Below are 16,069 nucleotides of genomic sequence, written 5' to 3' on the forward strand. Positions count from 1 at the left end.
CTGTGGAAAAGTTGTGGCCTTGCTGGTTATAATATGGGCACCTAACTCAAAATTAGCCGTTGGTTAGCGTGCGCGCCTCAATGTAACGTTGTTATTATAATATGTACAAATTGGTAGGTGAGTCATCCTACCTCTGCGAGTCGGCTGCAACCAAACACATTAAATTATTGATAGCGAATGAAAACGGCGTTGTCGTCGTTGGTGCTCAACGCGAATGCTGAATACAACTCGTAGCTAAAATACATAGTAGATAAGGTATATGTTAAAATATAATAGATATAGCGCGATCTACGATTCTAGACACGGACGAAAACATTACAAGGACGAGGGAATCATTAAAAAAAGTGGCGATATAATATAAAATTACTGTCTAATGTCTAAATATATAAATAATGATCCAGCATGTCGTTCTCAAATCATATATATTGTGTTTAACTGTTTAAGTATACAACCGTGAATCGTATAGGTAAATAGTATGACGTATGTAGGTAGGGACTCATTATATGCGTATGCGCCCTTCCAGATCTACACCTTCCCCACCACGACGACGGAACGTATATAATATTATTTTATAAAAGCTGCATACTTAACAATTAACCTACTCCTACTTAGACCACTTTGCAAAAAACTATACACTGCAGTATACCGTTAACTGTTATACGCGAGTTTATTGTTTTGCATAATTTATTATTATTAATATAGTTCGCATAGGTACCTACAGGTGCCAGTAAATTGAGCTATTTTTTAGAGATAGCAAAAATTATTTAAAAGAATAATGAGTAATGACTTATTTAAGCTGTATTCATTTATATTTTTAAGAAATAGCATAATAAAACATAATATGTTTATACATTTTGTGAATTTTAATTTATAATATTTAATACTACAGACATTTCTGTATTTGACTGTATAATATACCTAGTTTTGCAATCTCAAAAGTAATGTAATATAGCTATTATTATACATATTTTTTTTTAAGATTGCGCCACCTGCTCAGATTTATATATTTATATGTATATATAATAGCTATAATAATAAATAATAATATATCACATCATATCATATTATCTTCATATATATCTTTTTTTGCTCAAAATTATAATAACACCATGCATACTTTATAACACTGTTGCTAAGTATAGGATTATTTATAACAGGTATATGTAACAGGTGACCTAACATAATATTATAAATTATTGACCCAGCTCAAATCTATGTATACAAATACACGCAGTGTATTGAAATACATTATTAAAAATTTAAATCACAATTCCATTGTAGATTTAAGTAACAAAACTTTGAACTTACAAAATTCTATTATAAAATAAAACCTTGTTGATTTATAAATTTATAATTTGATTTCTAGTTATTTATATACGGCGACACAAAGCTTCAAAGTAATGCATTTATTATTTAATGTAAAATATTTTACTGCGTACTTACATCTATATTAGAGGTTCCCAAAGTAGTCTATATTGATCTCCTGGGGTCAATTCTGACCTGCAAAGGATCTATGTTCACGAAAAATAAAAATGAAGGATGTGTGAGGTTTAAATAGAGGTTCATGATATAATTATTAAGAAAAAAAATGTGTGTATCGTAGTTTAATTTAATTCGCATTTCATGTCGTTTTAATTATTAAAAAAAATTAAATAAATATTTTCATTATTAAAGAAATAAAAGTATGAATACAAACAAACTTAACACATTTTTATTTTGAAAAATTGCACTCCATGGTAAACCGTATTCAAGTGAGCAGCTCCGTGTAAGCTATAAAAAATGCCTAGATGAATTTGTGAAAATTGAAAAACTTGGTACGTGGTCTACGGGAAAAAAGTTTGAGAACTTCTGGTTTATACCTACCTACAGTATACACTCGCCACTCAAGAATAATATGCATTTTTTAAGTCATCGTTTTTGATATGCATTTGAAAAAATATAGAATTTGCTAATTTATTACTGCATTATTCAATACATAATAGCAATTATGCCAAGTTGCATTGGTTACACAGACATTCACTTAACATTTAATGCAGCATTCCCCAAACTTTTTCTTTGCCGGCCCCCTTAAGAGATAAAAAAAATGACCGCAAACCCCTTAATAAAAATAAAAATTAAAAACAATAATAAATAATAATACTTAATTGGTTGCTTTATTTATTGAATTAAACTTAATTTACGTTCGCGGAGCCCCTTTGATATACATACAGACCTCAAAGGCACCATAGAACACCGTTTGGGAAATGCTGATTTAATGAATCAATAGTGATTTAGTGGTCTATGATTGGTCCATTAAATGTTGGTGAAGCATTGATTTAATCAATTTTTTATGAAACCAAGCATTAGATTATTATCAGTTTAAAATTATTATTCCATTGTAGATTTACTGTATTTTTGCATTCATAATAAGAGCCTTTATATTTTGCTATGCATTTTGACCATTTTGTACATATTATTTTAAAATTTTAAATAGTTATTGATGATTGCTATTAATTTATATAATTGTACTTAAAAAGTCTACTTAAAATATCCATACAATTGATTAATCTTAAAAGGAACATCAAAACAATAAAAAATATGATTATATATTTTAATTTATGCCAATTTGTTGAGTTTTTCAAATTTTATTTTATTTATACAGAAAACATGAATATATGAAGCTTAAAATAAAACAACATAGGAATAAAATAATATTTTAAATATATTAATATGAATAATATTCAATTAACAGTTAAAATCATATTTATATTTATAAGAAAACAATTGTTTAAATCTTTAACTATACATGTATAATTTACAACCAAAAGAGTATGAAAAATGAATAAATAGTAATTAAATACACACCTATTTCTATTATTACAATTTACAGAAATAAATAACAGATAAATATAATATTTTATTATTTTAGATTATGAGAACATACTTGATATACAATAACATTTATCAATCATAAGCTATATTAATATTTTTGATATTAAAACTATATTTTTTATTATTACATTAAATATATAAGTAAATAGTAATATAACTAAGATATGACTCATTACATAATTAAAAATGTAATATAATTAATTTGTTACTATTTTTATTTCCTAAATAATAAGAAGGAAAATAAAATAATTATTTAATAAGTTTGCACACTCTTACTACAGTAAAAATATATGGTGCATATGGTGTCATAAGAAAATGTAAGCTTAAATATTATTAAAATGTGATAATAATAAGTGAAAATATAGGTACACAAATTGTAAGGAAGAGTTAAATATTTTAGTTAAAAAGTTTAATTTTACTTTTTAAATAATATTTATATATCTTAACATCATTCATCAATATTCCCTGTATACGAAATACACATAAAAATCATTTGACTTATTTTTGGATGCTCCAGGTATGGAAATAATTTATGATTAATTTAACTAAATAATTATTAGAATTTAGTTGTTTAAGTAATATTTTATAATATACGATAAATTATATACTATGAAAAGCTCTCAAAAGTATCTAAAATAATTGTACAGGAAATATTTAAGTAATCACAGATCAAGAAATAATTCTAATATCACAAATTATATGTAACTCTTTAAAATTTAATTTAATTATTATAACTAAACAATTCATTTTGAGCTATTTATATTCTTTGGGAATATATGATACTATTATTTTATGTATTATTGTATAATAAATACCTAAAAATAAATTAAATCAATTAGCCAATAATAATATAAGATACCTATGCCAGGTTGCATAAAAAATTGATTAATTCAATGGGCTAATCACGGGCCATTAAATCATGTTTAAGAAACCGTTAGCTCATTTGTTAAATATAAAGTGATTATTCATGCAACCTGGTATGGCCAGCACTTCACTACTAAATATGCTTCTATTTTCAGAAATTTTAGCAGATACTTATAATAGATTAATACTTCAAAAATTCAATAAAATAATTTAAAAACTTCAAGTTTAACTTAAAAGTTCTAAAATAGGCCAGCCAAGTTTATAAATAATTATTAATACAATTATTAAACAAGAGTCTAATTTTATAAATAATATTGAGAGTACTACAATTAATACTATTATTATTATTATTATTATTATTATTATGTATAGTTGTGCAAATAATTTAAGCAAATTAAACTTAAATTATAAAAATAAGGTACACAAGTATCAAATCTAAATAAAATTAATATATGTGAATATATATAAGAACAAAAGAACCAACCTTATCCACAAACATGTCAATATCTAAGTATAGGTAATCACATTTTTCAAACTTAAGCATTTTTTACATTTATATTTATTGTGATCCAATAACCAAAATTAAGAAACTGGGAAATAACTCTGCTGTATATTATGTTTCTAATGTACCTTATTATTGAGTAGGTCACTGTAGTTTGTAGTGGATGTGTTAAATTTGAAATCAATGAATATGATAAATCATTGTATAAGAAAAATAATTTTGAATGGAGAAGTAAGGCCCACATCAAACTAAGGATATTTTATTGTTTATTTATATTACTTTTAGTAATTTAGAAGTAACAACTAGTTTAAGAGCTACTTTTATTAAAAACATAATTCATTTTTAAAATATTATATCATGTATTATTTTATTATTGTTTTAAATATATATATTTTGTATGGCAATTGTTTTAAATAAATACCAATTATGTATCATAGAATAATATAAATAAGTTTTTAGTGTTAATAGATTAATAATAGACAAAATATTTTAAAAATTTAATTATGTAATACCATTTTAAAATAATTTTTATAATTTACAAAATTTTTAAATTTTTGATTGCCCCAAAGTACTAACTAAACAAAATTTGCTATCAAAAATTACTCAAAAAAAGAAACAAAAATAAACGAATGAAAAAGAAACATACATTATTGTAGTATAGCTCCTCCCAAAATATAAAATAAAATATAAATTTTTTTTTTGTTATTAATTATAATATTTATATAGTAGTTACACTATACAATATTTAAAGGATAATAACTAATTAAAGCTAAAAGATAAAATCTGTAAAATTTTCTCATACCTAAAATTATAACATTAAGTGTTATACTTGTATAATTTAAAATATATATTTAAGTACTTAATTTCAATAAACATAAATAAACATAAATACTTAAGATTTATGGTTATGGTCACTTTACTTTACTTCAATGTAATTAAAGGCATAAAACAATAAAAAGTTTGAAAAAAACTATGACTACAGTCTATAGATATATAGAATGTAGTGTACTTTATTGAGTGCACATATGACATATTGACTAATTAAGATTAACAGTCAGACTTTAAAATAAATATTTTGGTAAACTTTCACAAAGAAATTAATAAAATTAGACTAGACTATTTTATTATATTTATATTTAATATGAAGGCTAATGGCCTCTAATACAATTTTTTTTAAATTATATTTATTGAGATTTGTATATTTATTAAGTTATGTCATACTAAAACATATATTATAGTTAGTAACTAAGTAACTATGGAAATATGTAATCTTAAAAGTATTTTTGATTTTATTTTTGTAATAATTATTTAGCCTGACATTTTGTAGACAGCTTAATCTAAATAATACTAGATTAAAAATAAATAAAAATCTAAATAGGATTGATCCACTTAACTTTAAAATGTATATTTATTTTATTTCAGATTACTATTAATTTACTTTTTTTTTCAACATGTAAAAGATAATTACAATTTATATGTACAAGAATACAATTTAAGCTAGAATAGATTTTGATACTTGATTTAATTAATCTATCAATCATCAAATAGATAATTTGAGTAATTATTGCAATATGTAGAATAAATAATAATAATATAATTATTTATATCTATGAAATTATTTAAAAAACAATATTATAATTTGGATTTCCTTCCAGGTATGTTTCATGTTCTTACATTTGTTAAATCTACAGGGTGATTTGTATGGATCATTAATGTTTCTATTGTATAACTATGTATCATATATATATATATTTTTAAATTATTGCTGCTCGCCTTATAACATTGTTTAACCCAGCCTATATTTCAAAATTATGTGACAGAATAAGTATGTATATTTATAAGCTAACACTATAATAGTAAAAGAACTGTGACATCACAATGATATGATGTTTAATAAAATATACAGTGCCGCAGTGGCATGTCCAGCATAAAATAATTGGGTAGGCCAGTTTTGTTCTGTAGCATATAAGTATGTTTATAACTATTAGGGAAGATTTGTCCTAACATATGGGATATGGGTATGATAATAATATTCAATAATAAATACAGTAGAATCCCATTACAACAAACATCAGGGGACCGAATTTTTTTTTTGTTATGACGGAAATTTTGAATAACCTCTTTATAAGCCCTGCTTTTTGGCAGGGGACTTCAATGACTTTCGTTATAACAGGATTTTTTGTTATATTGGTATTCGTTGTAACCGGAATTTACTGTATTAATAATATTAATAGTAATATTTTTAATTTTGATAAAAAAAAAAAACCAGTCAAGTAAAAATTGAGTAGGCCTGGGCCTAGTTGGCCTATTCTGTAAACGCGCCACTGAAAATATATGCAATCGCATACAAACTGTTAAGTAACCACCAAAACAAAATGTATTTAAGTTAAAATAATATTTGTTAATAATAACTTTATCATAACTAAACAATACCTGTAATGTATAGGCAATAGGCATTATACATTGACTTTTTAATAATTATCTATTTAATGATATCTATACTGTCTAAATGCATTTTTTTAAATAATATTCTTATTAACAAATATTTTTATAGATATTTTATATTTTAGACGTACGTGGTAGCTGTTGAGTAGACAGGACCTTCTTGGGAGCGATCTGTAATCTGTACCATAGTTACACCCGCTCCCTTTTTTTGCTAGGATGATTTTGGAGCTGGAGCTGCTTCTGGAGGATCTGAAGGATGTGCTTTCATCCAATTATATAAAGGTAGTTCACAACAACAAAGCATTTTAATAAAACCAGGTACTTCAATATAAAGAGACGGCGGTATAGGTATTAATGGTGAAGTGGATCGCTTGTACAGCTGATAATGAGCATTGCTAGAATTTAAAAAGTAACATAATAAATAAATATTGCATTTTTTATAAAAAGGAAAAATCTTATACACATTTTGGATAATACTTTAAACTACATAAAATCAGTACATAATTAAAAACATTAACACATAATATAGATTATAAAAAAGTTATTGATTTATTTGATTAACATACTTTCTAAATCTATGATCGGAAACTCGTTCTAAGTGTGGAATACCAGAGAGAAAAAGTATGATAAATGTTGTGAAAATTGGCGATATAACAACAATATACTCTGGACCTTTAATCACATTTAATGACACAATAAAAACACCCCACCACAATACTATTTCTCCAAAATAATTTGGATGTCTAGACATACTCCATAAACCTATAAAAAAATAAACATATTATAAAATAAAAGTATATAACAGTAATATATTATTCTATTTTGATTTTTCTTTAAATGTAATATTTTTTAAGTGAATTGCTTTATTATTTAAAGCAATACTAATTATGTTATTATAAATATATATCCTTTTTTGCTATTGTTATGTCTTATAGCATTCATTGTAAAATCAACGACTGCAGCAACTGATGCGATTGATTGGACACAAATGTTTAATTAATAATATTTAAACATATATATAAGAATAATTATTTTTAAATTAGTATCAATGGTGATTGGAAACATTTAATAACTGACCATAGAGGTGTTAAATTTTAGCCAAGGTTTTCAAAAGATCATAGAATATTCATGATTATGCTATTGATATGGTTTTATTCACAATTCAGTATCCTTATGTCTTATACTTGTTGAGTACAACTACCTTTTTTAATAGTAACCATCCAATTATTTTTCTTTGAATTTTTGTAATCTCACTAATCTCTCAAATTTAAAAATAACTAAAAAAATAGTAGGTATTTTGAATGTTAAAATTATTTGAGTTAGTAAATTATGAAATTATTTTACAATAAACAATTAATCTACACTTAGCTTGTGCAATATTAATTTAAAATACAAATTATTTAATTCATAACAGTAAATTTTATTATTTTATTAATAAAAATTAATATCATAATATACATGATTAAACCTATCAAAAGAAAAAAATCAAATTAAAATTTAAGATAGTCAAAATTTAAAAACGTAATTATTGATTACTAATTAGTCAAATTTTGGTTGATATAACTGAAATATCATGAATCTTAAATGCTCAGATGTGAAAAAATATGTTTAACAAAAGATATTAATTAAGAAGATAGTTTTAACTATAGCAAGACTAAAGTAGAAATGTTTAACTTACCGTCATCACACCACTTTCCTTTATTTGTTTCTTCACTTCTAAATGCATACTTTTGTAAATCAGCAAAAGTTTCAATAATGAAGCCAAAAATGAACACACAACAGCCAACAGTATCCAAAGTGGTCATAGTTTTAGGGGCTCCAGCTTTTATAGAATTATGAGGTGCATTGATAACAATAATAGGCAAGCTAACAACAAGCACCCAAATAGCCTAGAGAATAATTATAAAATTAAATACTAAATTAGTATTACAATAAATTAAAAAGTAGTCTATTATTAAATATAAAATGTTAAACTAATACTTATGTCATACTTGAAATGTCCAAAACACAGCAAAGCGAATCATATTGCTACGTCTGTCTGGAAATGTAGCATCTCTACCAATTTTTATTATTCGATAAAACAAATATGAACTTAATCGGGCACCCCAAATACATACAAATAATGTAACCATAAATTGTCGATTATCATGTGTCTATATAAAAATAAAAAAAAGAAATAAATACTTAAATTATAAACATTTAGATAAAATCATAAAAATGTGCTTCTCCATCTTCATTACAAATTATTACAATATCAAAGTATGTTTTTTTTTTTTATTAACTTTATAATATATACTAGTTACCACCAAAATACTTTATTTATTTAACTGATATTTTTCTTTCAATTTAATATTTAATATGTTAAAATATTGATATAAAAAATAGTCAAATAAATTAATTTAAATATTATTATTATTTTAAAAATGTAAATATTATAATCTAGGGATTTTATATATGCAATATTAATATAATATGTTTGGTTGCCTATACTAATTTCCTATAATTTCGTATAAAATATTGGTTTATTATATTACAGGTAAAGTGCATAGACTTTTTTCAACATTAGACTAAATAATTAAAAAAATGTATCATCAAATATGTTTAATTTGTAAAAAGTAGCTAATTACTTAAAAAGTAATTTTATGTTACTACATAAATTATATATTGGGAATCAAAGATAATAATATTAAATGTAAATTTTATAAAACATTTTACAAGAAATTTAGTTAAAATAAACATGGTAAACAAATAATTTATTTATTGTAAGCAATTTTAATCACTGACTATTAGGTATAGTGTTATTTACTAGATACTCATATGTAATTAATATTTTGTTTAATTAAATCAATATAAAATAGTAATTGATATACTGTAAAATAATGATTGAGCATATTTTACCTGAGCTAATCCATATGTTAGCACAGCCACTAAAATAAAACTTATACCACCAGCAAAGTCGGCCACTTTATCATACTGAAATGTGACAGCAACAGTGAAAAATAAAAGTTGCATAGCCACAACAACAATGGCACTAATGCCCAAATGATATTTATCCAATGCCGCGACTGTCATTCTGACGGCTCATCTACAAGTATGCAATTTTACATAATGCTCTTACATAGGAATCTGTAAAATTTTATGAAAAGTAATTCTTACTAAAGATTAAAGAGGTAAACAAAATTTTTTGTCTTGACCTAGAAAACAATATTTCCTCAACACAATAACATTAAATTAATATAAGTATTTAATTTTATTAAAATATATTAAGAAAATGTAAGTTGTATCAATTAAAACAATAAATCAGAACCAAAAAAACCAGATAAATTTGTTTTTTAGAAGCTTCCTTTAAAGTTTCTATAAATGTACTTTTAGAAAAAATAAACGTATATACTAAGGACATAATCACAAGTTATCAATATGATTTTTAATAAGGTAAGTAACTACTGAACACATATTCATAGTAAGAAATAAAAATGTTATAAGTTTTGAATAGACAAACTTTTAACATTTAAAGATTACAAACAGGTATACAATAGCTGAGGAAATATGCAAATTTAATAAAAATATGTAATGCATAATTCATAATTAAAAGATAATTTGTAAAATTATAAAAGCCAGATATTATATTGTGTCTCTGGAATATATGATTGGAATGGTTCGGCCATAACTGGATATTGTATAAACAATTGATAAAAAAAAATAAATAGAACAAGACCTAGAGGGGGATCCCAGGACACGGTGGATTGACATAGTTACCAAAGACTTGAGAAATGTGGACCAGAACACCATTCTTAAAGCTGAATATAATGTAAAGACACTTAATAACGGCAGCTTATAATAAACTGAAGAAGAAAAAAATCAGAATGAATAATTTTTTAAAATTATTTAATTATCATAATATAACTTTAATGAAATATTAATTATTATCAAGATTTTTGTGACACTGTAGTAGATTTGAAGTTATAATTAACACCAAATAATCTAATTAGGTACTTAGAATTACTTATAGGTTTCTCATTAATGTACCTACCTATAGTTTAAAATGTATAAGATTATTAAAAAATTGTATGTTATCATTATGACATTACATGTGTACAACAATTTAACTAATTAATTAAGTATGAAGTAGGTATTGGTCATTATACCACTATAAGACTCGTCAATCACCAAACCATTTAGTATCATGTAGGAACATGAAAATAGGAAAAAGCTTGGGTAGATCACCTTACGAAGTACTTACTAGTTGTGAATACCCAATTAGGTAGGACAGTATCACCACTCAATTTCATATTAATGCAAAAATGATATGAATATTTAAAAAAAGCAGGAATAACAATTGACAAGCAATAATAACTATAGATCGACAACTTTGGCAATCGGTCATTCGATATTCGAATATTCAATTTATGAGATCAAAATATTATCATTTTTATTGTTTGAACTTGACTATCAGCGAGTGTATACCATAATAAATAAATGCTGTTTAAGTTATATCAGCTGGTGTATACCGCATGCGCATTAATACCTAACTAGGGTTGCTACTTTAACCCGCGTAGTATAGGGATTTCTCATGTTTTTAATGTTTTTTGTAAAATAAATGCATTATTTCGAACCATGACCCATTATGAATTGTATAGCTCGTAAAATTACGCATTCATATATGTGCATATGTGTATATTTCATTTGTACTCTGCATAGAAGTAAGTATTAGATCTATTATTCAGTTCCCGATATCCGTAAAAGACTACCTATTTAAACTACTAAAGAGTATTAAGTATTTGAGTAATGAAATGTTTTTACATTTTACCTCTAACCTTCATGCCAAAAAAATTGTATTTTTCAAAAGTATCTCCTTTCAGTACAATACCTATATAAATGTATGTACGCAATACGCATGTAACACGAAAGTAAATAAATATTAATGTAGTTGCCAGTCTTTTTTAAAAAGTCATTGGGGAAAGCGATACAAATACTGCCCCACACTCCTACCCGTCTATATTATAACTAATGTCTAATGATGAATAATCGTTCAAAGACTTGAAAACTATAGTTTATATTATTGTTAATGCTATAATTATTAATAATATAATAAATTTAACAATATTACAATTGTTAATAGTATAATACTAACTTTAAAATTGACAATAAAGTATAAACATTGTTGAAAATACAAGACTTGTATGATTAACATTAATATTTAATATAATCAATATTATGATAGTAATAATTATTATTGTCGGCTCTATAACAACAAGATTATTGTCAATTCAACTCACAATTTTATCAATATGATTGTGTTTTTTTTTTGTGTAAATTAAAAATGATAACCCAACATTGTTTTCATTCCACTTAAGTTAAAACAATTATGAAATCTTGTATCAAACATCTTAGGTATTAAACACAACACACAAACTAAAATTAAATGTAATTTATAAAATGTATCAATATATTATGTATTTTGGTTACGTACCTATTACTACCTAAGTATTTTATTTAATATCTTTTACATTTACGTTGATAATTTGTAATTTTATAAAAAAAACTAGACATTCTGAAAGGAGTTCATGTGAGGCTAATAAAGGGCATTAAAAAATAAAAAAAATTGACATTGTAAAACTGAATTTTTAGAAGATCTGTATAAGTACCTATGAGGTATAACTGTATTAATATTAAAATTTAGTAAAATATTATATGAATTTGTTAATTTTGTAAAAACGAAATATTTTGTAATTTATATTAATATATAATATCTGTTGACTGATGATTCAGTTTATTACTTATGAATTAGTTATTACTTTGAAATAACCGAAATATAGATCGAAAAAATATTATATTAATTTATTTTTGTAAGAAATGTAATATATTATCTCACGTAATTTTAATTCAAAACCATCGTCCCGTACTTTTATATGTATATATATATATACTACTCATACATCTCTCAACTTTAAGCTATTATAGATTTAGTTTTATATTTGATATTTGTGACTCTATTTAAAAGAACACTTGATCTATGATGATATGTACTTACCTTATTTATAATTGAAATGTTCTATTTTTTTAGTTTATCTTTACTTTTATCTAATACTAAAAAAATAAATATAATAATGAATCAAATGATTTATAAATAGTAATTTTTTTGAGGGGCTTCCAATAATAATAATTCCACAAGTCTTCTGAGACAGATCGGACATTGTTCCGGTCGATCAATACATAATATCGTTTCTTTACAGATTAAACAAGTAGGTACCAAAGAAATCTATATCATATTATCATACACACAACAGAAAATAGATGTACAAATAGTCAACAAGACTTAAGCATAGGTAAGCAAACTTGAAAATTTTATTAATACTCAAATAAAATAATCGAGAACAAGATAAGATTAAATAAAATATTAATAACAATAATGACAATAGTATTATTAGGGCAGCTGTAGTGGGGCGCGGACGAATTCATCAACCGAACATTTTAGCAAAATCGTAACGTCTCAGGGCAGCCCTCAGTACCCGAGTGACGCACTTGCTTCCGACAGTAGTCTGTGCATCCCGAATCTGATGCACGACGGATGCGACTCGGCGGTCGTCCGGCGAGAAATGGACGCGGAACATGGTGGCGTAGACTTCGTACACGATCCACTTGCACTGCATGGGCGTGACGGCCGAGTACTGAACAGAGGCGCGCGCATTTGCGTACATCATCCGGGCGACAGCGCGCACTGTGTTGACCAGGAACAAGGGATTCAGATGGAAGAAGTATTGCTTGACGGCCGCAATGACGGCGAACGCCTTGTACGCGACCACGGACGCCACGTTCCGGGCCACCGTGGCCACCGAATTGAACGACTTACTAACCAGCACGGCAGGCATGATATGCCAGTTAGGCTGGCCTACTTTGGCGTACAGTGACCGACCTGGTCGTCCACGGCCCAGCTTGTAGTCAAAAAAGTGTAAAGGCCGGCGATTCCGGTACGCGGATGTGTCTTTAGTCACCTCTCCCGTGACCGCGTTCAACCGGAAACCCAAGAATTTGACCGTCCTTTTGCTGCCACCATCGTCATCCAGATTCGTCTCGGTTTTGAAACGGTTCAGCCGGAGCCCGTATTCGACAAACCCAGCGCGCATCGCTGCCAGGTATCGACGTGCGGAGTCACGGTCAGGCGATACGAATATATAGTCGTCCACAAACCGATACAGCCGGCAACCCAACTTGCCATCCACTAGGCCCGTCAGCCGGTCGGCGTGGAGGTCGGCCAGCAACAGGTCGCACAGGGCCACAGACAATCGGTCGCCTTGCACTACACCCCTAGTCATAACCCACCGGAGGCCGCCCCGTTCCACAGCGTTGCATCCGATGCACCGGCGCACACCATTCCAGATCCGGAACAACGACACCACGTCAGTTTTGTCGTGGAACACCAGAGACCCACCCTGAAACTCGGGTGTCGGCAGTCCGCCCACGTACCTGAGCTTCTTATAGAACACGGTGCCGCCACTGCCGATTTTCACTACGTCCACCGTGTGCACGGCCACCGTCTTCTGCTTCTTGCCAAAACGTTCCTTGATTCGATCCCGAACGACCGTCTGCAGTTTATCGTGCATGAAGCTGGTGAACGCGTCACGGAAATCCGTACGCACGTAATACAAAGTGGTAGCGGTGGAACTGCGACGGGATTCTTGGAGCGCCTTCCACCCGCGGAAGAATTGTTGCCTTGTCACGGACCGGAATTCGACGGGCCGGGAGCGCGATAAGCACCGCAAGAACGTTAGACAATCGTCGGTCAGCCGCTTCTCATTGATGCCTTCTTTCCGCCGCAGCTTGAATATCAAACGCACCCCGTTAGGTTTTGCATACGGGCATACTTTCCAGTTCCTATAAAACGACGATGACGACGGCTCAGGCACGTTGTGCTGGATCTGACGGAAAAACTCGCTACCGTCGGCAATTAGTGGTGATATCTTCTCACGGCACATATTCGCCCATTTGTTCTTAACCACGTAGACGATACCGTTGTTAGGCGTGGTAGTCGTTACAATCCGGAAGCAGTGTACGATCTTACTGAAAACGAATACGTTGATCAGCCACACCAGCGTCTTGGCCACAATCTCGGCCCACCGGTCCTTGGCCACGCCGTTCAGCCAATTGATCTTTTTTATCTTGATCTTGTGCACGATGTGCTGCACCGTGTAATCGTGGAACTTTCCACCGTTCAGCACCTGGCACATGTTGTTGCAGTACTGGTCACGGTTACCGACTGTCCCAAACAGCTCTCGTGGCACGATTTTACGCACAACCATCCGGGCAAACAACTTTACCCTACATAATGGTACCTCGGCCGAAGCGCAATTGCCAACCACGTCCCGGTAAATGTCCCAGTACGCGCGTGAAGTATCCTTGTCCGCCATAACTTTGAGTTTACGTGCAAGCTGATCGAGACACATCGCGCCGACGTCCATAGGATGATCGCCTGTCGTGCCGATGACGTCTGTTTGTAGTATGCCGCGCAACATGTCGGACGAGTCTTGCCGTCCGATCGGTTTCACGTCCCCTAGCAGTCCCGCGATGTTGAAGTATTTCCGCGGCGACGGTAATGGCAGCTTCGGTGTCCACCTTGAACCAGCCCGGGTCCGGAACGCCTGCAACACTTCGTACCGGCCTGCGTGCTGTGACGGTGATCGCACGCAGTAGTATACGTGTCGGCCCAGTGGCACGAACAACAGACAGTCGAACAGCAAACGGCGCATGACGCGGGTACCGACGACGCCGTAAAGCCGGGCCCACGGTTCGGTTCGGATCAGATCGCTGACGGTCATCAAACACCGATAATAACCATCCCGGGAGTCTTCGCCTTCGTCGACCAGCTGTGGCTGAATCTTGCTGTCACAGTACAACACAAATTCGTCCAGACCGACAGTGGATCCATCCATACCGCCACGGTTCCGATAGAAAACGTGTGCATCGTAACAGACAATTACCGCATGGAGGTCCCGTAACAGCGCTGCGTCCAAGGTAAACACGGTTTCCGGCGGTTGTGAGACGAGCAACAGGAATTCCGGTAAATTATTCGTGATGAACTTGTTTGAGTCTGCAGCCGGCATCGCTGCCAGCAATCGTCAATCATCAAATTGTATTCAAGTCTTTCGAATATTTTATACAGCTATACAGTACTAATTTTTAGTATTAATCTTATACGATCGAATATTTACAGTATTTACTTACAAAAATAGAAATCAAACACAAAACCGTTATACTGTTTATCGCGGTCATTTTCACAATATTCGATTTATAGATATCACACTATCACCACGGAATAACATCATTTTGTGCTATCACCTCCTTCTGGTTCTTCCATGGAGATAACAGCTTAAGATAATACATATATATAAA

At 29.4% G+C, this 16,069-nt stretch overlaps 2 protein-coding genes across 3 annotated transcripts; both read right to left on the minus strand.

The window, feature by feature from the left end:
• Positions 1 to 1,747: 1,747 nt before the first annotated feature.
• On the minus strand, positions 1,748 to 11,107 carry LOC113561090. Of its 2 annotated transcripts, XR_003406143.1 has the most exons (7): positions 10,923 to 11,107; positions 9,581 to 9,808; positions 8,674 to 8,835; positions 8,361 to 8,571; positions 7,249 to 7,444; positions 6,814 to 7,077; positions 1,748 to 1,770 (listed from the first exon to the last, which is right to left on the minus strand). XR_003406143.1 is itself a non-coding variant. In XM_026967307.1 (6 exons), exons 2-6 carry the CDS (start codon positions 9,752 to 9,754, stop codon positions 6,894 to 6,896), a joined length of 927 nt encoding a protein of 308 aa, XP_026823108.1. In that variant the 5' UTR covers positions 9,755 to 9,808; positions 10,923 to 11,107; the 3' UTR covers positions 5,661 to 6,893. The 2 variants fall into 2 exon arrangements, 1 of the variants encoding a protein (XP_026823108.1); XM_026967307.1 differs by lacking the exon at positions 1,748 to 1,770 and having other exon boundaries at positions 5,661 to 7,077.
• A 1,902-nt stretch (positions 11,108 to 13,009) lies between these two features.
• On the minus strand, positions 13,010 to 15,939 carry LOC113549732 (telomerase reverse transcriptase-like). The gene has a single exon (XM_026951180.1). The coding sequence runs from the start codon at positions 15,778 to 15,780 to the stop codon at positions 13,141 to 13,143; it is 2,640 nt and encodes an 879-aa protein (XP_026806981.1). The 5' UTR covers positions 15,781 to 15,939; the 3' UTR covers positions 13,010 to 13,140.
• Between the last annotated feature and the right edge of the window lie 130 nt (positions 15,940 to 16,069).

Source organism: Rhopalosiphum maidis, chromosome 1, assembly GCF_003676215.2.
Source record: "Rhopalosiphum maidis isolate BTI-1 chromosome 1, ASM367621v3, whole genome shotgun sequence".
NCBI lineage: Eukaryota > Metazoa > Arthropoda > Insecta > Hemiptera > Aphididae > Rhopalosiphum > Rhopalosiphum maidis.